The following is a 22983-nucleotide window of genomic DNA, read 5'->3' as shown; positions in this document are numbered from 1 at the left end:
GAGTCAATTTTAGCCTGCAAGATGTGATTTTCGTGATCAATAGTCTTCAGTTCCTTTATGGCTGCGTCATAATTCTCTAAGGCGTTTTCATGTCGCTCATGTTGCAAAAAAATAGTCTGAAAATGCTCACAAATTTGTGTTTTTACATCTTTACAAACTTTTTATCAAAAAAAAAAAAAAAGGCTCAAATGACTCTGAGCACTATGGGACTTAACATCTGAGGTCATCAGTCCCCTAGAACCTTAGAATCACTCAAACCGAAATAACCGAAGGACATCACACACATCCATGCCCGAGGCAGGATTTGAACCTGCGACAATAGCGGTCGCGCGGTTCCAGACTGAAGCGCCTAGAACCTCTCGGCCACAGCGGCTGGCAAACTTTTTGACATTTCGATTCGATTTTAAGTAACTCAGCAGTTAAATCTTCACGTGTTTGCCCTAGCGTTTTCTCAATTTTGTTTAACTTTTGAAGAATTTGTTCCACTGTGTCCAACTTTTGAAGCTTTTAGCCCATTTGTTGCAATAATTGTAGTAACAATATATTAGTGTCTGGAACATGTTCCTTTCTGCTTTTCGGCAGTGCATTTGCACCGGCAACATTCACATTTTGAAAGCCAGAGTGAGAGTCTTGACTTAATTGAGAAACGGGAAAGGACGCAAAACTTGAATCTAGGGTATTTGCAAGTGTTTGTTCTGTCATTTCGCATTCCTGATGCGAACTATTGCCGACCAATCGATCGACAATGCTTCCCTGTTCACTAACCGTTTCACTATCTACACCGATATTTACTGCCTGGTCCATTTCTCTATGCACAATTACCAAGTTGTTTTGGACATTTTATTCCTAGGTGGTGCTAACACAGTCCTCTCGTCTTCACTGTAATTTCTCAGTTTACTTTGGAGCCTAGTGTTGCGCTTTTCACACGCCGTGATTATCACAGAATTTCACACGATAATACAGAAAAACAATTTCAAAAGTAAAAAAAAATAAAAAAAGACACATTCAAAATAGCACTTAAAATAACTTCTAATTATCTGGAAACGCTATTGGGAAATACTTGCGCAACTCCACATGCATGCTGCAACTGCTTTGCTCATTGCAATATTGAACAACAATGAAGATCTACAACTACAAACGAAATTCTCTATACAGCTACACGCTAGCAGTAACAATAATTGCTAACCACGCACTAATTATTCAAAGCACCAGAAAAATCGGGAGATTCCAGTGTATTCGGATAAGGGCCGACAGATGAAACTTCTTTATTTAAACGTATGAATCTGCACTTAAATTGCTGAATGACTGTGACCCACAATATTCTAGCGCAACGCAATCTGACTGCTCAAAAAAGATAATCTGACTTCAAATAATTAATTCAAAAGAATGACTCTGACTAAAATGATATCCTAACAATAAATTATACTTTTCATTATTCACTTACCTCACAAAAATCTTCATTACGCGAACTACTGCTATACAGAGAGCACCAATACTGCCAGCTAAATAAAAGATTCGGTAATTTCCAAGAATGATTGCCTATCGAAGTCGCTGGGATCTATATATTGAACGTGCGATCGAAAAGCGATCACGCGGTTCTGCCGGGATCGTGGGTATGTTTACGTTTGTCGCTACAGCAACGACAAAAGAAGAGCGTTACAGAAGTACTCGTAACTGAAAAGGAGACGACTTACCTTACTCGTCGTCGGCGTCGTCGTCATGTGAAAGTCCATTACGGTGGTCTGAATGGATAATTTGGAAAAGTCGAACCATGTATTCTTCCTGATACTCGTTCGTTTTTCGCCATGAAATTGTGACGGTATTTCACCATCGAAACTATTTTTACGAAGTTTCACACACTTCGCACCACCACAGTCTACATAGTCCTTTCTTTCGTCGTCCGGTAGTGCTCCATATTTTGTAAAAAAAGTCGAACAATTTTCTACGCCGCATAAACATGGAATTAGATTCTTCCATGTGAGAGAATCCACGGAAGAAACGTCAAGAACACCAGACATCCCACTCACTAACGACATAAATCGTCTGGGTTTCCCTAGCAACTCACAAATAAGTTGCGGAGATATGTAATTTAGAGCAAGTAAGGGAACGACGGAAAACAGATAAAAACGACGATCACAAATAACTCATCACAACGCCGCCACCGGCGTCGCATGCTCGATTTCCGATCGCACGTTCGATATGTATCGTTTCGACCCAGCGACTTCGATAGGCAATCATTCTTGGAAATTACCGAAGATTCACTATGACCTACAAGGAACAAGGCGGCTCACCTCCAACTGCGCAACGCTACGCGCTGTCAACAGCCAACTGCCCAACACTACAATAGCCAACAACAATTCAAACCAGCCACAGACTGCACACAGCACACAGTCAGTGTTTTTCAAATAGAGTGCTACGTTGCGTTACCAACATAAAAACCTAAGCCCCCATGCTCCCCACAAAAAAATATTACAAATTATTTTGGGCAGTGGCCAATAATGATTTGATAAAATTTTTCATAATTACAATAACAAAGATATCAATTGCACACACTTATTGATGCAATGTTGGTCAAAAGCAAAAATTGTTCTCATAAAGACAGTCCTGATTATTCATCACAATAGTAATTACAGTTATTTTTTTCTAAAAGTCTGAGCAGTAAAAGAAAAGCACACAGAAGTAGTGGATTTCCATGCAGTCTTGAAGAAGTAGTGTTGTCCTTCCAACGGAAAGACAGTGGTGTCTCTTGACGTGCAGACAGGTAATGGGCCACAACAGAACAAACCCACAGAAGAGTCAGTCGAAGTTTTGAAGAATATTGGTAGGTAGGTCTTCACAGAGCAGACCCACTGTAGTCCTTGTAGAGACGGCCAGCAGCCATTTGTTGCGACTGTGCCGGTGCATAATCGTCATCGAAAAGTCTTGCTGACAATATAGCAAGTCCATAAACCACCACTTGTGCACTCACAAAGTGTTTGGAATTGTCCTTACAACCAGCAATGCTGTTAACCAGTCCCTTGCTGAATTATTAACACACATTCAAACACTAACAGCCCCAACTTCTCATATATTGTGCATATAGTATGACCAACAGAAACGTGTGCAGAGAAATGAATGCTTACAAGTTACTTAATTTGATGAACTGGTCTCCATTACAATTTTATAACATGAGAATACAATTACAAAGGTACAGAAAACATCATTAAAAACATAATAATACAGATAACATTTGTAGTAATACAGGGTTTACAAAAGAATTGAAATAAACATGTACATCCGTGTTACAGGAATTATGACATAAGTAAATAAATAAAATAATGAGAATAGCTTACGAAACATTAATTTCACACATGCGCGTTAAAAAAGAACAGAATAAATAATGTCTAAGCACCTTTACAAAGAAAATAACATATTATTAGAAAAACTCTACAAAATAACTCTTATCACATCAACACATAAAGACAGGAAGAACACAGATACACAAGGGTACACAAACACATAGCGGAATAACACAAAAGCAAAGGACAGGGTTTGTTTTACTGCAGTATTTTGCAAACAAAACTTTCTTTACTTCTTGGAGATCTCCCTTCATTCATCATTATTACCAAAAGTCCTATCTATACCTGCTTTCTGTATTCTATTCATATCCTCTTTCAAAATAATTATTCTTCATTGTACAGTACCTTTTTTTTACAAACTTTTTTCGTATAATTTCTCAATGCATTTCTTCCAATTCATCGCAACTCATTCTCTTATACAGCCTATCCCCTCTTAAGCTAACTTAAATCTACTGTGCTCAGATGCATAAACTAAGGGACGAGGAAATGCAGCTGCACAAAACAATTAACACAAACAGCAATGACAAAAAAATGCAAATTGGCAAAGCTAGCAGCAATAAATATAAATTAGCAAAGCAAATGCAACATTACAACTAATATGAGCCAATGTGCAGCAACAAGAAAAATAAATCAGTAGTACAACTGGCTAACAGAGTAACACAAAGTGAAATTCAGTAGCGCTATGCCTGGCAAACAGCAGCAGCAAACGCAATAACTTGTATATAAATATGACAAACCTACAAGCAGAAAAAATAGTACACTAAAGACAACAATGGAGATAAGGGAAATGTCTATTCACATCTTAATGTTTATGTCATTCAAGTGGTGCACCACAACAACTGATTCTACAAAAAAAACTACCAAGTACTAGAAAAGAAAATTATGTATGCAGTTACTGTTATCAGTCCCTTCTTACTGTTCTTTCCTTTCCAAGTGCTCCTTTTTCGAAGAATATGGATCATAAAATTATTATTTAATAGATCTGTTGACAGAAAGTGTTCACATTAGCAAACGCATTTAATATTATTTTATAAAACCAATGCTGCAACACAGCTGGAAACCAGATATCAAATGAAATAAGCAACTATATATAAAGGAAAGCATAAAAACATCATTCAATAGCCATGTGGCATTTCATAAGTCAGTAGAACTTCTCTCAACTCTCGTAGAAAGACAATTGTCATAATCAGGTGTGTAGATCATCAATTCATAAGCAATTCAGTAAGTAGCACAAAGCACGAGGTCCACAGTATAATCATATGTTCCCAGGTAATAGCGTGTCATATTTGCGATGCTTTCTACAAAGGAATGTCAATAGTGAGGTTAATGGACTCTTTTTTTCTCCACCTATGGGCTTTTTCTCCAGGCGACTGGCCCGGCTGGGCACCCACAATGCATTACGCCGTGGTCACTTACCTTCCTTACCCAAACATTTACGAAAGCAGTTTGCACTGCAGTGATAGTCTGATACCAATAAAATTTCACAGGTCGAAAAATTACAGTAGAAATGTGTAGAAACGAAATCTCATGAATAGCAGTGTTGTAATACATTCATTCATGGACACACAAGTCGTAACTCTTAAAGTATGATTCTTGGTTTCCAATATCCTTTTTCACAAACCAGAGTCCTAACTTCTATTCATTATTCATAAACATATTAACACGTAATCACATTCCTCATATACGGTAGCATCAGCTTATTGATCATAAACGTACCTCAACAGCATAATACACATTATCGTCATAATAATAATAGCATAAAACCTCAGCCAAATCTCAAAAGCGTAGTAGCTTTCTGCAATAATTTCAAAACCTAAAAAAATTCTCTGTTCATCACAACAGTGTCACCTACCTCAAACGTACTTTAAAAACCATGATCCCATACCAAATACATCATTCAAAGCTCTCATAGTGTCACAATGAGTCTGGAAAAATATGAAGAGTTCACAAAGTAAGACAAAATACAATTTCATAAGTGTGGAGTTATCCAACTGTGTAATTGCGTAAACATGTGTCACTGACGTAGTAAAAAAAAGTTTGTCTCTCTCAGTTAAATGAGCAGATAGCTGATCATGGTACCGATGTGTAAAGTTGTATAAGCAAATACCATGTTAGCTAGGGCTCCTTGTGCTTGCCACACGCATGGTAGACAAAGTAAGCGTTTACCCCCATGAGGATTAATGAAATTATACGCTCACATGTTGCAGATTGCAGCAATGGAATGAAATGTATCACAGAAAACTTTCTTTGTGTCTTTGTAATTCAAAAATCTTTAAAAATAAATGTTTTAAGTACAAAAATTAATCACTCAAATGCGTGTCTTGTAGCGCTAAACTGTGCGTCTTGCTGTAAGATAATTCTGTGGGAGTGTCGTAGTTATCGTCCTCCGTAAGCAAAGTTCTGCAAAAGTCTATGCACTTACCTCATCATAATCAAAAGTGAAATGCTTTGCGTGTAGATATCGTAGTTATTACGCTTATTGCCGTGATGAAGAAAGTACTGTACTGTAACGTATTGTTGTGCTACAGAAAAGGCTGTCTCATTGTAGCTACACCACAAAGTTACTAATAGAGCGTGTTTTACTTTCCAGAATAATACTGAAAAACTGTGCAAATTTAAAACAGATACACCGCAAAAGCAACAATGTAAATTGTGTCACACATTAGTAGCGTCTTGATAATATCGTGTAGCTGTGAAAGAAACCAAATACTAAGTCACCTTTAATCTCACAGAAAGTACTTTAGATAAAGAATGTCTTTTCAAGTAAACCAAAACGTTACATCAAAATATCATTAGCAGTATATGTTCTAAGTATGTATGCCTTATAGTCGTTACGTAATCGTGCAACTAACAAGCAAGAATGTACAAACAACAACACTGTGTCGTCTGTTCACTGTAACATTGCATTCTTAATTACTGTCTAAATATGTTCCCTACGTTCTAGACTGGATAGTTAACTTCAAAACATTGTTCCATGTTGACAGTTTCTATGTGTGACAAAGCGTACTAGTAACGTGAAGTGAAAAATTTTATATTAAAGACTAAACGGTTTTACATGTGATATGTGGTGTAAACCTTTTACCCTTTCTAGTGTGCAGAGTTTCAACTTCAAAGCAATTATCATGTTGTATACGTCGGTAAGAAATGCTAAAATTTTTCTCAAGGTTGGCGTCTATGTAATTTTTCTCTTTGCCATCCGGCGCACGTGGCTGCCTGCGGTGCGAGTGATTGTCTGTCTCTTTGTTGGTGTGTGTCGTTATCAGGATTAGGAGATCTAACTTCAACAAATTCACCGTGTCGAGAGGGCCCTTCCCTGTTTGAATCTAGCCAGTTCTGATGAAATTCAGGTGTTGCGTTATGATTATATCGTCAGTCATCATGTCGGTAATTTCTGAAATTTCTTTCTTGTCAGTCACGTCGTAGAGCACTTCTCCCTGAGTCATAACTGCATGCTGAACTGTTGCGTCTGAAGTTATCTGTCTCCCTTGATAATAATTGTTTTGGTTCCCATATTGTCTGTATCTATGGTTGTCTCCGTCACATTCATTACTATGGAAATGCGATCTTTCTCTGTAATTATTTTTACTCTGCCAACGGTTGTCATACGGGTGGTGTCTGTTTTGGTAACGATTTGCGTTGTAAGAATAGCCTTGTCTTGTCCAGTTATCATTTCTTTCATCGCGGAATTCTGACGGATGTGACCTGTAATTGTGTTCCCGTTTTCGCGTCCCGCGATTGACAGTGTCAATTTCCAATTCTTGTAACAGTCCCTGAAAAGCTTCGATGTCGTCTTTGCAACGTCCTGCCAAAATAATATGTTCCCTACGTTCTAGACTGGATAGTTCAGACCATTTGATTAAGGAAATGCGGATGAGTTCTGAGGGGCTGTATGGGTTTGCAGATACTGATTATTATGCAACATGTCTTCAAAATATTTCACAATACTGGAAAATTCAGATTGTTCGAAATGTTTCACCATTATGATACTATGTTGTACTCGATCTTGCGTAGCTTGAGACCAATATGCTGAGAGGAAGGCATGATAAAATTCTGCTTCACTGTGACAGTCGCGAATGACCGATCGCATACTTACAGCTGGTTCATTCTCTAAGTAGCCACACATAGATTCTAATCTGTGCTCTTAATGACCAATGGGGAGGAAAACAATGAGAGAATTGATGAAGCCATGCTTGTGGATCAATATAGTTGCCCGAATTCTTAAATGTTTTGAATTTATGTGTAGTAATGAACAGCTTATAGTCAAAGTCATCGTGTCGGCGAGTCGCATATCGGTCACTGTTACGTCGTGTCGGCAGGTCCATCTCAAAATTCAGTGCACCTTGCCAATTTCTCTCATAATTTCCGAAATGCCTTGTGTTATTGTTTTGTGGCTTTTCCGTATTCCTAAGTCCCTCTTCCCGTGTTGGATCGCGAGGGTCCTCTGAATTATGTAATTCTTGTATTACTTGTGCCAACTCATCTTTTACTTCCCGGATTTCTCTTTTGTGTTGAGTATTAATTTCATTTTGATTTTGTTTAAATTTCTAAATTTGTTCGAACTCTTCTGTGTCAGTGAAGGCTACGGGTCTTGTGTGATTTAGATCATCATCTACCTTTGCAGATAAGTTAGTGAACTGATCCGAAAGTTCGGCTACTTTCTCCGATAATGAACTAATTTCCTCAGTGTGTTTTTCTGAACCAAGTTTCAGAGTGTCCGTTTGTGTTGAAAACGTATCGACTGTGTCCTTTAAGTTTCCTTGAGTTTTTGCAAGTTGCGTAACCGATAGATGCAACTGCGTCAATTTCAGCTTGCAACGTATCATGATTATCATGAACAATAGTTTTCAGTTCCTTTATGGCTGCTTCGTGATTCTCTAACTTTATGTTTTTACGTCATAACAGAAATTTTGACGTTTCGATTCGGTTTTAAGTAACTCAGCAGTTAAACCTTCACACGTTTGTTCAAGCATGGTGTCTAACTTTTGAAGATTTTGTTCCATTCTGTATAACTTTAGAAGCTTTTGTCCCATTTGTTTATGATTTTGTTCAACCGTTGTGTCTAACTTTTGAAGCCTTTGTCCCAATTGTTGCATTAACTGTAATAACAATGCACTGGTGTGTGAAACATGTTCCTCAGTGCTATTCGGCAGTGCATTTGAACCGGCAATATTCGCATTTAGAAAAGCAGAAAATGTGTGTGTGACAAGATTGTGTCCTGTCATTTCGGATTCCTGAGGCGAGCTGTTGCCAACCGATCATCGATAATGCTTCCCTGTTCAGTAATTGTTTCACTGTCTACACCATTATTTGCCGCCCGCTCCACTTCCCTATGCACAATTACCGAATTACTACTTTGAATGCCTGTTGCTTCATTACACGGTGGTGCTGATAGGCTATGCTCCTCGTCACCATCATGTCTCAGTTTACTTTGGAGCCTAGTGTTACGTTTTTCACACGCCATAACTATCATGTATTTCACGTGATAAAAAGAAAATCACAATTTGAAGAGCAAAAATAAGAAAACACGTTAACATAGCACTGAAAATAATATCTAGTTAATTGCAAGTGCAGCTGCGAAATACTTGGTGCAAATCTACATGCATGCCACAACTGTTTTACTGTACAACAATGAAAAACTACAACTAAAAAGGGAATTCTGTCTACATTTGCACTCTAGCAATAAACAATAGCTACACTAATTGCACAAACTACAAGAAAAAATCAGAAGATTCCAGGTTCAAATCCCGGCAAGGTCGCCATATGAAAGCTCCCCTTTAAAAAAATTTTGAATGACTGTGCTGGGAAACCGCAAACAGCTGAGCGGAACTAAACGTACTCAGACATTGCGCTCTTTACTTATTCTGCTCAACATTAAACTGACACACAATATTTTTAGCGCAGCTCAATTTGACTTTAATTAATCCCTACAAAAGAATGGTCCAGACCAATAATAACCTATAACTTCCATGACTCACTTACCTCACAAAAATCTTTGTTACTCGAACTACTGCAATACAGAGAGCGCCAATACTGCCAGCTAAATAAAAGGTTCTAACTACTGAAGGCACTAACTACTGTGAGGCATAGTTAGCAAATGAAAGATTTTGATAGAGAACAAACAATGTATTTACCTTAATGATGTTCAAAAGTCATCATATACATATCAGTTCATTATATCCAGTGTTACAAATTCACTCTTTCTGATGAACACATGTCCAGATCGTCCGCTCTCAAAATTCTGCCATCTCTCTCCCCACATCCACCACTGCTGGCGGCTCACCTCCAACTGCCAACGCTATGCTCTGTTCACATTCAACTGCCCAACAACACAGTAGCAAATATTCCAACAATGCAAACCACCCACATACTTCACACAGCACAGTCAGTGATTTTCATATAAAGCGCTATGTGGCGTTACCAACATAAAAACCTAAACATTCTACTAACAGACTTAACGTCTGCAGGACCCAATGCTATCAATGTTGCCCAATTCTGGGTCCATACTATATAGTTTTCTTTGTATGTATTGAATATGTGTTCATTTTAGTGTACCTCTGACACGTATAATGAAGAAAGACCAAATATTCTAAGTGCTAAAGTCACTAACTGCTGATAGGTATATGGTTAGCAAAGGAAAGATATTGTTGCAAACCAAATAACGTATTTTTTTACCTTAATAATGTCTCATCTAGCTCAAACACGAAAATAAATCTTCATTGACGTCCAGTACAAAGCTATATAATCATTGAATATTATAGAATCACCTTGTCAGATACTTCCAGATCGTTAGCCTATGCTAACACTTCAGACCCTTCATCAGTGTAAATTCTCACATCTGACATCCATCACTGCTGGCTGTTCACATAAAAGCTGCCCAACAGTACTGCCATTACTGCTGGCGACTAACTTCAAACTTCCCAACACTACTGGCGATTAACTTACAACAACGAGTCCAACCAGCTGCAGAGTCTCTTACAAAGAAAGGGCTGTCAGAGATCCAATGCAAAGCGCTACACAGTGCTGCCAACACAGAGGCAGCCCACTTACATAGTGAGTAGGAGACCCAGGTTTAATTCCTGGCCTTGGTACAAATTTTCATTCACCTCTTCAGTCTGCATTATACATTATGTAATATGTCGACTTGAAGTGTGTTGTTTGCCATGTCTTTCAATATTCATTAATGTCGTAAGTTTACTTCCTTTTAGGTGCTCAATTAACTGACATCAGTCAATATATTGTTCATCCAATCCATAAACTGTTTGTTGTCTGTATCTTGTCATTTGGTGTGTTTTAAGTAGGTTTTCAGGCAGTGTTGCTGATAGTCGGAGGGAGAACGAACTTGAAGGCGTTCTGTAGATCACATCACTTGTTCAGACCTTTGTTTCACAGCAATGTCGATTGTGCCCTGCGTTTGTCTTCAAATCTCAGTGACTCTGGAATTAACGTCACCGCTTCTACCGACGCCACAGTGGTTAAGCTAGTTGAAGTTCTGGATGGCGTATGGTGCTGGGTGCACTCTGAGGACAATGTGTCGTCGACATCGAAAATGGTGGGCTTATCAAAACTAAAATTAAAGCACTGAATAAAGGACTTGGTTTTACCATGACCTACAGTGCCAAAAATGCCCTGTTCTCCACTTCCCAGGCACACTGAATTGGTTTACCCTTATTGGTGGCGCCATCGCAGCAGTCGTACCAACATCAGCTCTTATGTCATTCACACATACCTGTTCAGTGCATATGATGAGACGCTGATGATAAGATACTGATTATTAAGATGACAATGCGTGCTCTGTAATGAAGGATAATAGAGATTTTTTGATATCCATAGATAAAAACAGAAACGAATATTATATACGAAGAATGTGTATGGCGCTAGGAAGAAACAGGACAAGGACGTCACTGAGTGAGTCGGATTCCAGGTACGCAACAGGAAGAATGATTGGAGCCTTCAGCTGGGAAGGGGTGGGTAGGTTAGGTTAGCCTTGATTGCCTAGTGTAGGATATGTTGATATATATGGGGCAGCAGGTTGGAGTTTTCGAGGATGGGTAACTCCTTGCTGTGAGATATAGAGAGGTGGGTATGGAAAGCAACGTGACGTGGTGATGCTAGCGAGGAGGGGTGTACCGAGCTAGCTGAGGAATGGTGAAAATGGGATGGACATGTGTTATGATCTGTCGCAGAGTAGACTAATGTTTGACGGGTAGTAGCTGGAGATTCCTAACAGGTTTTCCATCATACTGGTAAAAATATGCGTTGATGACAGGAAATGGGATCGGACATACGTAATGTGTATTGTCATATTGGGCGACATCGGTACTGCCAGTGACACCAAATAATTGGTTGGTTGATTTGGGTGGAGCGGACGAAGCAATGAAGTCATTTGTCCCATCAGAGTAGGGAAGGATGGGCAAGGAAGTCGTCGATACCCCTTCAAAGGAACCATCCTGGCATTTGCCTCAAGCAACTTAGAGAAATCATGGAAAATCTAGAGCAGGATGTCCAGACTCGGGTTTGAACCGTCGTTCAGCCGAATGTGAGTCCAGTGTGCTAACAACTGCGCCAACTCGCCCGGTGACCTGTAATGTGCTAATAATAAAGAGTCACTGTGTTCCCCGGTGCTATTTAGTCTTACAGCAGACGACTTTTATCAAGCCAGTCACAAAGAAAGCTGCTGTGTCCTCAGTTATAGTAGATATCTGCTTTTTATCTGCTATTATTAGTTTAAAATTTACTTAGATAAGTATTTTGCACAGAGAAAATTTACCTACATCTGTGAATAATGAGTCCTATATACAGCACATTATCATCACGCAGTTTTACAACGAGGACTGATACTTGCCCTTGACCTAGCAGAGCTTTTCAGTCCTTGAATCTAGATATTCAGACAATTTGTAGAAAGAGTAGGTAATTAGCATTTTTGTAATTTTTCTTCGAAGGGGTACAAATTCTCAGTCTCTTGCTTTGTGTTAATTGAGACGTTTTTGGATATCGTCCCACCAGCGAATATACTTCTAATTTGAGCCATAGGCAAGAAGAAAAACTTACACAAGTGTCTGTCCATAGTATTCCATTATTTAGTGAGGTTAACAAAGCAGCTATAGGTAGGTGGATGCCACAGGGGAGGCTTTTGGATGGTTTCTTCTGTGATTAGTGACTGATTATTGACTACATTAATTGAAAGATGTTCCCTTCTATATGGATTCTTAACTCTCTGCTGGGCGACCAACACCCATCACCTGAATCGGCTGATAGTCATTTGCCTTTGGATGCAGCCGCCGGTATCCAAAGAACACTCTTCTGTGAGGTACCCATTTTTGTCTGTTGTATTACAGTTCTGTACTCCACTCCATTTGATACGGCTTTATTTTCTTGTGATGAGTATATTAATTTACATGATTATATGTAAGACGATGTCAGTTTTAATTACGAAAAATGTCTAGCGATTTTTAGCTCTGTGCATGATTTCTGCTCTCGTGGACGCATAAACCACTGGTTAACGTCCTATCCTGCAGGCGATAGCCACGGCTTTTCACCCAATATTGGTTCTGGGTGTACTTCCTCTGTTGCCCTCCGTCCATTCATCCAATTGGCCAACTTACAGTTATCACACAGTACATTCTTCTCCTTGGTAATTGAGTGAGAACGTAAAAGAGCATAGACACAGTGTTTTAGGTTCAAATTTTTATTTTTTGCGAAAAAGTAAAAAAGGCATGTAAAAGAGCGAGTGATAGTCGATGAGCAAGTAGGTCAGTCTGATGGAGATGCTCGAGGAACTCTGCCAGTTCAGGCGGTGGCGTTGATGTCCTCCTCGCGGCGGTGCACGACGAACGTCTCGTCGAAGTGCGCGTTGGGCACGTCGAACTCGAACTCGACGACGCGCCTGTCGAACGGGAATCCGGGGGGGTGGTTGTCGCCGTGCTCCAGGATGGGGTGCTTCTCCTGCGAGACAGCAGGGGTGACGATGGCGAAGACGCTGAGTGGCAGCCCACTGCGGGTCCCGCGGGGCAGCGCCAGGCGCTGGGGGAAGCCGAAGTGCGAGCGGAACTCGTCCAGGAAGAACTTGCTCTCGCCCTTGATGGCGGCGAGGGTCGACTGGTGCAGGTCAGAGTAGCTCGGCGCCTCCTTGCCGTACAGCGAGAAGTCTCGGGAGCTGCGCTTGATGTCGTTCTCACCAACGGACACTGCAAAAGGCGAAGGGTACGGTCAGCACCAGATATCAAGTGATTCTAATTGAGGAAGCTTCATGTTATTGGCTTTCGGGAGGAAACTAAACAGCCATCTCAAAAACGGAATGTCAGTTACTAGGATATGAACATAAGGACAACGGACCCTGATCAGAGAAATCTCCTAGCCAGCCAGGAATCGACCACAGATCTCTTCGCATAGCGATCCGGTCAAGAATATGCATCGTCTAAGAGTAAATTTTAATGTGTTGGCCCCACTGGGCAGGAAACTGGACTGGATGCCAATTGCTTCAGAGTGTAATGATGTAAGGACCAAACTTTTCGTGTTTTTTTCTCGGTATTTAGGGAGGAAAGTGGGACTAGCTGAAGCATTCGGTTTAATTTTGACATCTAAGAACCAAAAATGTCACATTTCATGCCAACCTAGACCTTTGGCAATGCTACAGATCACTAGGTAAGTTCCTCGAAGAATTTGTTTTCACATTCGTTGACTGTGATAACTCACAATCAAGCTGTCACGTTACAGCATCACTTAGACCTTGGGATATGCTATAGATGAATATACCAACACAAACCTACATTCCAAAAAAATAATATACAAAGTGTCATACCCAACATTTCATGTATTATACAGAGTGTAACCCGTATAAGTGCAGGTAATTTGAAGTGTAGCGGCTTAATACATACACAAATCTGTGTATTTTTTTTCTCTCTCAGTGTCGAACTGTCCGCCTACAAACACATCACAAACTTTACGATCTGATGTTTTCTGCATGATCGTAACTGCCCCACTAAGTAGATTCCAATGTCAATATAGACTAACCGTTTTTTGTCGATGCATCCACACTTCAACACATGACCTGCTGCCCAGGGGAAAATAAGCATTACTACCTTGCTCTTGACACACGTGATTGAAGATACTAACCAACCTAAAAACATGCAGTTAGTTAATAGCTATAATTACGTGTCAGCAAATGATGTAAATACTGATGTAATATTGTTCAGGTGTCGACCTCAGTTACTAACAGAATATCTACCTTTAGACCCATTAAACCCTGTATAATGTCAGTGCTCTGTTATCCCTCTGTTTGCACATTATGGAGTCACATGCCACATAATCATTACCGTATGCGTCGAAGCTGACATGTACGACTGGTATGCCATCGACAACAATCTCGCCTAATCTGGCTCTATCTTTCGTAGATCTGCTTAAAAGGAATACGGATTCTGTTGCCAGTAAGAATTATTCCAGTCATCACTTACGCTTCTGGTTGAAGATGTCCAGGAGAACGTAGTACTGCTTCCTCTCCTCCAGGCTGAGCTCGCGGCCGAGGACGTCGTACTTGGGACCAATGAAGACACGGACGACGGAGTCGACTTCCTTGTCGCTCTTAACCTTGATGTGGTAGAAGAATGGTTTGTGGTTCAGGCGACCCTGGCGAGCTACAAATTTGAACTTTTCACCGTCTTCAGGCTTGGAGAAGGTCAGAGCGTTGCTGATGTCAAAGTCGAAGCTGTCGAAGTATGTGACGAGTTTGTCGAAGGTGATATCTTCAACGGTTACGCCTGGCAGGAGCAGCTGAAATACAAGATTCAGTTTAGTTCACGACTCATGTAGTACTCTACGAGAAACGGTATATTTTTATATCAGAGGTTTCATTACTTACCTCCTCGTGAGTGTAAGGCTTCAGAAGGTTCTTGTAGTGGTAGAAGATGGAAAGAACGCGCTTCGCGATCCTGTAGAAGAGTGGGTCCCTCAGCTGGGTTTCTGGTAGTTCAAGGACGCTAGCAGGAACCTAAAACGGAAGTAAGTAATGTACCCTCGCATCCAAATACAAATAAGACCAGTGTAACATCAGAGAGAGTAGACATCATGTGGACATACTCCGTATCGGTGAACAGGGTCGACAATGTGGCCGAAGAGGGATATGAGGTTCCTGAAGTATGCCCCGTAGTACTCCCAGTTGATGTTCTCGTAGTTGCCCTCGACGATGTTTCCAAGGATGTTGGTGAGGTCCTTCTCTCTCAGGTTGTACTTCTCGTAGTTGTACTGTTGTTTTAGAAACATAGGGATTAATGATGGTCGCATTCTGCATGAAATCGTATTAGAGACAAATCTGCGAGGACACACTTACGCCTGACAGGTAGCCGTAGTCGATTCCGTCGCGGATCCTCCTCTCGTAGTTCTTGATCTCTTCCACGTACAGGATGTCGACGTTGCGGGGGAAGACTCCCTCTGGGCGCGCTGGCGCTTCGAGTCCATTCTGCAGCCTCAGCTCAGGGTAGTAGCCGACCTACAAACGTAATACACAATTTAGTGTCGTCGTTCGGAAGGTGGATTCTCCACTGTCGTTGCAGGAAAGTGAAACTGGTGCCGAAATGGGACGTACCAGCACAGGGTGGTTGTAGTCGATGGCCTTGACGTCAGGCAAGTGGTTGGACAGCCTCTCCAGGTAGTAGCGAGCCAGGAGCTGCTGCAGGACGAAGAAGAAGCTCTCGCCGCGGTACTTGTACTCGGGAAGGCTGTAGTTGGCAGGGTTCAGCCAGAAGGGGTACTTGTAGCTCAGGTAAGCGTAGAAGGAGTTGAGGCCGACGTCTTCGGTAAAGTAGGAAACCAGCTGCTCGGGGTTGCTCGGCACGGGGTAGCCGCTGTGGTTGGAGTAGAATATGTAAGGAGCCTCCTTAGAGCTGACCTGACCTGCAGAACGGAACACGTAGTTTTGATTAGCGATTGTGTGATGTAACGTGTTGCTATAATTAAAGTGCAGCTACTTGTTGATGTCCATTGTGGGTTGTAATTATCATATGGCAGCGAAATTTGGTACATATGCTAACACGTTATTTCTGAACGCTGAAAGAAAGCTTAGTTACAATTTCGGCCACCTAGTGCAAGTCTAGCGTTGTTCAATATCTCGTCGACTTCTTCGGTGCTCCTGTTCAACTAATTGTGTAGGCAGCTGTTGATAATACAATCAACATTATGCCTATCTCAGTTGTTTGGCGTTCCCCAAGGTAGTGTTATAGCTCCTTTGTTGTTACTTATCTATATAAACGTTTTGGGAGACAATCTGAGCAGCCGTCGTAGGTTGTTTGCAGATGACGCTGTCATTTATCGACTAATAAAGTCATCAGAAGATCAAAACAAATTGCAAAACGCTTTATAAAAGATATCTGAACGATGCGAAGATTGGCAGTTGACCCTAAATAACAAAAAGCGTAAGGTCATTCACATGAGTGCTAAACGATATTCGTTCGGTTACACGGTAAATCAGTCTAATATAAAGGTCGTAAATTCAACTAGAGACCTAGGAATTACAATTACGAACAACTTAAATTGGAAGGAACACATAGAAAATGTTGCGGGGAAGGCTAACCAAAGACTGCCTTTTATTGGTAGTACACTTAGAAAATGTAACAGATCTAGTAAGGAGACTACCTACACTACGCTCGTCCGCCATCTTTCAGAATACTGCTGCGCGGTGTAGGATCCTTACCAGATAGGACTGACGGAGTACATCGAAAAAGTTCAATGAAGGGCAGCACGTTTTGTATTATGGCGATATAGGGGAGACGGCGTCGTTGAAATGATACAGGTTTTGGGCTGGACAGCTTAAAAAAAAAGGCGTTATTCGTTGCGACGGAATCTTCTCACGAAATTCCAATCACAAACTTTCTCCTCCGAATGCGAAAATATTCTGTTGATACCGACCTACATAGGGAGAAATGCTCACCAAGAAAAAATAATAAATTCAGAGATCATATGGAAAATATAGGTGTTCGATCTTATCCGCGCGCTATACGAGTTCGGAATACTAGATAATTTTGAAGGTGGTTCGATGAACTCTTCGCCAAGCACTTAAATGTGCGTTACAGAGTATCCATGTAGATGTAGATGTAGATGTTATGTCAACGTCTCATTCGTAAGCCGTTACAAGAAACATTGCTAAACGTCTTTCTTGCATTCACAGCGGCAGATTCGCACCTGGTGGCGAAAGTTGGAACTAATAATCATGCTGCAAAAATAGTTTCCGCATTAACGCATCACAATGTGCACTAAGTTTCACTACCATGCACCTGTTAAAAGGCACAGAGGACCTCTGTGTGATCCAGACTTTAATTATAACCACCCGGTATACGTTTAGCTCAAGTACTTTTTGTTATCAAGGAACCATGACTTCAACAGTTTCATGTAAACGGTAGCAATTATTTTAGGCAATTTTACGTCACCCCACATAAAACAACATAAATTCTCCGAATACGTGACCATGCGATTTTGTTATTATACAGAGCAACGTCTTGGCCACTTCATTAGTATTACATTTACATCATTACATTTACACCACCACGATGAGGGTCGTTTGCAGCTGGGGGCGAAACGTTGATTTATACAACAACGAGATTACGCGATCACATCCATTTAAAAGTCTATTTGAGCTACAAGGGGCTTCGCTGCACATGAAGCAATAAGGATCTGTAGCGCAATTTGGTGGTATAACAGTGGTTGAGAGAGAAGTGAGGCCGAAAGGGTCCTTGTAGTTCACGTGGGCGCAAGAGGAGTTCAGAGGATGTATTGATCATGTTGTGAATAACATCAAAGAGAAATTTGGAAAGGGAATTAAAATTCAGGAAGAAGAGACGAAAATTGTGAGGTATACTGTTAACGTATAAATTTTGTATGACACGTCAACTGGCTTGGAATGGATAGTGTCTTGAAGCGAACTTATAAGATCAAGAAAAACAAAAATAAAACAACGGTAATGGTATGTGGTCAGTTACAGCAGTCGATGTTGAGGAATCTACATAACGAAAGGAGATCCCCAAAAATTAAGTAGATGATTTGTGCTACCTGGGCCGAAAAGTAGTTGATGATGCGCGAAGCAGGGAGCATAGAAAATGCTGACAAAAACAACGAGAGAAGCATTTCTGATACGTATTTCTCTTGGCCGTGGTTTTTTAATGGTGTGTACTGTGGACTGTAAAGAGTTCGCACCAGAAGAGAATGCCGATTATTAGATTGACAGATCGAATATGGGCGAAATGAAATTTATGGCCAGAACTCGATTAAAAAAGTGAAGCAGTTGATAGGTGGTGGGGAATGTTAGGGAGGGGAAAGGGGAGAAGTAAAAATTGTTGAGTGAGACCAAGATTCGTATGGATGTAGGTTGCAGTTGTTCTGCAGAGATGGAGAAGTTTGCAGAGGACAGAGTAGGGTGGAGAGCTGCATCATACCTGTCATCGGATGGAAGACCACCACCACGATAACAAGGACAACAACTACATGAGTCATATACGGGCGGATATGTGCTCAGCAAACTAGTGGATAAGTTTTTACGTTCGATTCTTAGACGTAGTACACATTAAGAATCCTTCTGACATTCAGCCACTCATGAGGTGGGTAACAACGATTGTAGTATAGAAAATATTTTTCTTATAGTTGATCTGGTTGTCGATTTACTTTGCACAGTTGGTGGTGGCTCCGGAAATGACACGTGCACATAGTTTGTTTGTACACACCTTGTAGCTGGGCGTCATACGCCTTCTGGATGACCTCTGCGTTGACGAAGAGCTGCGGGTAGATCTCGTAGGGAGCTGGCAGTGTGACTTCCTTGGTATCCTCGCGATGCAGCACAGCGACAGTGAGTGAGTAGACGAAGAGTGCCTCGTTCAGGTGCTCCCGCGCCCAAATGGCCGTCTGGAATCAAAAGGACACTCGTTATACAGAGGAATGTTTCGGGGAGATGCAGTGCTAACTACAACTTACTTCCTAGTGTCCAGACATATGTGAAAATTTAGATACAATCGATCAGTATCTTCATGTACAATCTCACTTTACACAGCACATTCCTTCATAACGATGTAACCAATGCCTGGAATATAGATGAGTCTTGCTCAGGAACGCGGAGCCCTAATTTCTGCGGATTATTTGTGAGTTTCGTGTAGTTTGATGGGGAGTAGGCGGATTTAGGACAGATTTGCCAATGACAATTTTCATGTCTTAGTTGGAAAAAATTATGTATGCACTTCCTCCCAATGCTAACAGAAGATACTTCGTTTGCTCTGGATTCATTAAGAACTTTGAGATCTGTGGAATTTGGTTTGGGTGAACGTCCCAGATGTTTTGGCATCTTTATGAGGACTGCCTATGTTGGAGCACCAGATGGAGGACATTGTACATATTGTGAGCTGAACATGCCTTAAATGTGCGCCCACTTATTAAAGTTGGACATAGTGGTGAACGGATATTATTCGATAAGCTGCTTCACGTCGGTGTTACGGAAATAAGCCAAAGAAAAAATTGCCAACGAAAAAAAATTGAAGGTATGTTATTATTTGCAAATACATAGGTATGATCAAAAATTAAGAGAAATGTTTGCTAATAACTTGCTGGTTCAAGCAAAATGAAAAAATCATAACTGAGTAGTATTTTGTGTCGAAGCGCTCGTACCTTGATGAACGTCTCAAAGTCCTTGGCGAAGTAGAACAGCTCAAACAATGCCCGGGCCTGGTAGTAGTGCTTCTGGTAGTAGATGGAGAACACTTCCCCTTTGGGCAGGAAGCCAACGTCGACGTAGTACTTCCAGAAAACTTCGACCTTCTCCTTGAACTGTAAAGATAAAAAAACGGATGTTCGCTACAGTTGTCTGGCCGTCCAAGAAATCGGATCCTGGTTTGTAACGTCACGTATTTATACCTGATAGTTGTCGACATGTTCAATAGGTTTGTAGGTCTTTGCAATTTCCTGTTCTTCTTTGATGAGTGATGGCTGCTGTACGTGGTAGAAGAGCGCCAAAATCTTGTTCTGTTTCTCCAGAAGTTCCTTACCGGCTGGAATAACAATTAACAAAACATTAGATACAATAGGAAAGTCACTCCAACATACAGGAAATTTTCTCTTTCCTTAATGCATTTTGCGGTAGCGTTCTCGCTTCCCACGCCCGGGTTCCCGGGTTCGATTCCCGGCAGGGTCAGGGATTTTCTCTGCCTCGTGATGGCTGGGTGTTGGGTGCTGTCCTTAGGTTAGTTAGGTGTAAGTAGTTCTAAGTTCTAGGGGACTGATGACCATAGATGTTAAGTCCCATAGTGCTCAAAGCCATTAGAACCTTAATCCATTTTTATTCATCATTTATTCCTATTTACTTACATAGGCACTTGCAGTACAGCGTAGTTCCGTTTATAACAATAAGCATACGAGGTTTGCTGCATGCAAAGTTCACAGGTGTCTCAACGAAAAAACTAAAGAGGGACAGCTCGTTTTTTAGTATCCCGAAACAGGGGCGAATTTGTCACGTATATAATACGAGAGCTGGACTGGCATTCATAAGCACGAAGTGTTTTTCGCTTTCGTTTCACGAAATATTAGCAACACTTTCTCCTCTGAACGAGTCCGCTTGCCTATCTTTGTGGCAATATACCTGCCTCCCATGCAATGGGCCCGGGTTCTATTCCCGTCCAGGATGGGGATTTTCTCCGCTCGTCGACTGGGTGTCGTGTTGTCCTCATCGTCATTTCATTCTGATCGTCGGCAGACCAGTCACCCAACGTGGTGTCAACTGCAATAAGACTTGCATTTGGGGGCCGAACTTCCCCGGATGGCGCCTTTCGGCTAACTATGACATACGCTCATTTCATTTTTTCCTATGAAGGTGAAAATAGATTATTGTCGACTACCTTGTGTAGGAAGATATGATCATCGTAATAAAATGAGAGAAATCAGATCTCCTACGGAAAGATTTAGATGTTAATTTTTTCCAAGCGCTGTTAGAGAGTGGAATGGTTCAAAACAACCCTCTGCGCGGCTCTTCAGTGTGGACTGAGACTAGACATGTAGATGCGGATGTAGCTTGCCATACCGCCCTGTTCCTCACACTGAGAGGTCCAGTATTCGTCTACATGCGTTCTCTGCAAGCTACCTACTGCGTGTGTGTATGTGGCGCAGGGTACTTCAGGGGCCATCGTCAATACCGTCCGTCTTGGCTATGCTCTCTTTTTCTCGTAGTGGTCCTTTGCGATTCATGTGTGGCACGAAGTGATATTTTGCCCGCCTCTTTTTCGAACTCAGAATATTACCAGGAAACCTCTCTATAATACGTAATGCAAAACCGGCCATGAAGGATTGATTTTCGCCAAATTGAGACAACCAGTACGTACATCTGCGTAGTACTAAACTCTCTACCGCTTACGCAAGTGTCGGTTCACCACTTACGTAGAGGCTGTGAACAAGTAGCAGAGTGACGACGTATGGCGAAAGTATAGTCCGCTCACAACGATCCGAAAGAATTCGTAGGGCGAAGCGGGGAACGGAGAAAGCAAGCTCCACCCACAGATTTCCAGCACATTTGAAGCCGAGGGTGGACAGGCAGTGCGGGGGAATCACCCGCGCTACAATCGCGCAGTGCTGACATTACGCATGTGCTGACAGGTTTGGCGCCTCGTAACGCCTACAGTGCACATGGTTACTGTATTTTAGCTCGCCAATGTTGGCACCATCTGGGCTCAAGAGTATTAGCGAGCTGACATCAACTGAGTTCTACCGACTTCTGGCTTTCCAGAATTCGGCTGTCATGGTTAAAATCACTGAGAACAAATAGTGGTAGGAGGAGCGACTGACTTACCCTCGCTGTGCGGTACAACCGCGGCGGCCGCAAGGGCTGCCAACAGTGACAGGACGACAACGGTCGCAGTCCTCATGTTGCTCGCAGAGGATGTACGAATTGTGTGCCGGCTGGAGGGCTTCTTATAGCGGATGAGGTGTGCGATAAGCTGGCGTATCTGCGCACTTGGTGGGGGAGGCAGCGACCCCGCGACCTGCCAACGGTAAAACTCCCGGAGAGTCGGCTTATATAACAACCGACATTACAGTTCCCTGCCCCCTGCTATCGCTCGTGGTAGCCCAGTGGTCAGGACACAGACTGGCTTCACAGAGGAGCGGGGTTAAAATCCCAACACGATCATCCAGTTCCTATCTCACAGACTTTAACAAGGTTACAGTAGAATCCTGACGCAAAGACAAGCAGAATTGTAACTTTTTGCACTCAATTCTAGTGTTATAATAATTAACATAATACATAAGACATTTTTAATGAAGGTTTTCAAAGAATTCTTTAGTGATTCTCTAAAGATGTAGTGACTCTTAATTTTGAGCAAAAGCTCTATACTTCTGTTTTTACAACAAATAAAATCATACTGTCTAAAGATGCAGCACTTGGACATGAGTGTGACAACAAGGCAGACTGCTTTAAAAGTTTATGGGAACATGTCGATGAAAATTACAACTGTAAAAAGAATATTACTCAGCTGCTCAAACAATTAAGCTCAGCTATTTTTGCTCTTCGTAGATTTGCTTAGTCGTAACAATTTTTAAGGAGAAGAAAGGACTATCGAAAAATATCGGCACCAAAAGTCGACCCCTCGCGAAAATTTTGGCCGCAGTTCTGATAGTAGGCAGTTATGATCTGAAA

At 41.4% G+C, this 22983-nt stretch overlaps 1 protein-coding gene and 1 long non-coding RNA gene across 2 annotated transcripts in view; one reads left to right on the top strand and one right to left on the bottom strand.

The window, feature by feature from the left end:
• The window catches only part of LOC126456857 (uncharacterized), a 38299-nt gene extending 19056 nt beyond the window's left edge, over nucleotides 1–19243 (top strand). Inside the window, exon 2 of the long non-coding RNA XR_007585393.1 lies at nucleotides 19194–19243. This is a non-coding gene — a long non-coding RNA (uncharacterized LOC126456857). The remainder of the gene's footprint in view (nucleotides 1–19193) is intronic.
• Nucleotides 13008–22399, bottom strand: LOC126456853 (hexamerin-like). Its single transcript, XM_050092667.1, has 10 exons — nucleotides 22138–22399; nucleotides 20217–20350; nucleotides 19971–20129; nucleotides 19040–19217; nucleotides 15916–16223; nucleotides 15661–15819; nucleotides 15411–15575; nucleotides 15193–15321; nucleotides 14789–15104; nucleotides 13008–13522 (listed from the first exon to the last, which is right to left on the bottom strand). Exons 1-10 carry the CDS (start codon nucleotides 22211–22213, stop codon nucleotides 13125–13127), a joined length of 2022 nt encoding a protein of 673 aa, XP_049948624.1. The 5' UTR covers nucleotides 22214–22399; the 3' UTR covers nucleotides 13008–13124.
• Between the last annotated feature and the right edge of the window lie 584 nt (nucleotides 22400–22983).

This window comes from Schistocerca serialis, chromosome 2 (genome assembly GCF_023864345.2).
Source record: "Schistocerca serialis cubense isolate TAMUIC-IGC-003099 chromosome 2, iqSchSeri2.2, whole genome shotgun sequence".
Taxonomy (NCBI): domain Eukaryota; kingdom Metazoa; phylum Arthropoda; class Insecta; order Orthoptera; family Acrididae; genus Schistocerca; species Schistocerca serialis.
Note: the sequence above shows the minus strand (reverse complement) of the source record. Positions and strands in the feature narration are given on the sequence as shown.

Excerpts from the sequence above, each read along its gene's own strand:
- LOC126456853 (XM_050092667.1), bottom strand. The coding sequence starts at position 22,213 with ATGAGGACTGCGACCGTTGTCGTCCTGTCACTGTTGGCAGCCCTTGCG. Across the intron at positions 15,105-15,192 it reads AGCCTTACACTCACGAGGAG|CTGCTCCTGCCAGGCGTAAC; the intron begins GTAAGTAATGAA and ends CTTGTATTTCAG. Across the intron at positions 13,523-14,788 it reads GGACATCTTCAACCAGAAGC|TGTCCGTTGGTGAGAACGAC; the intron begins GTAAGTGATGAC and ends CGCCTTTTGCAG.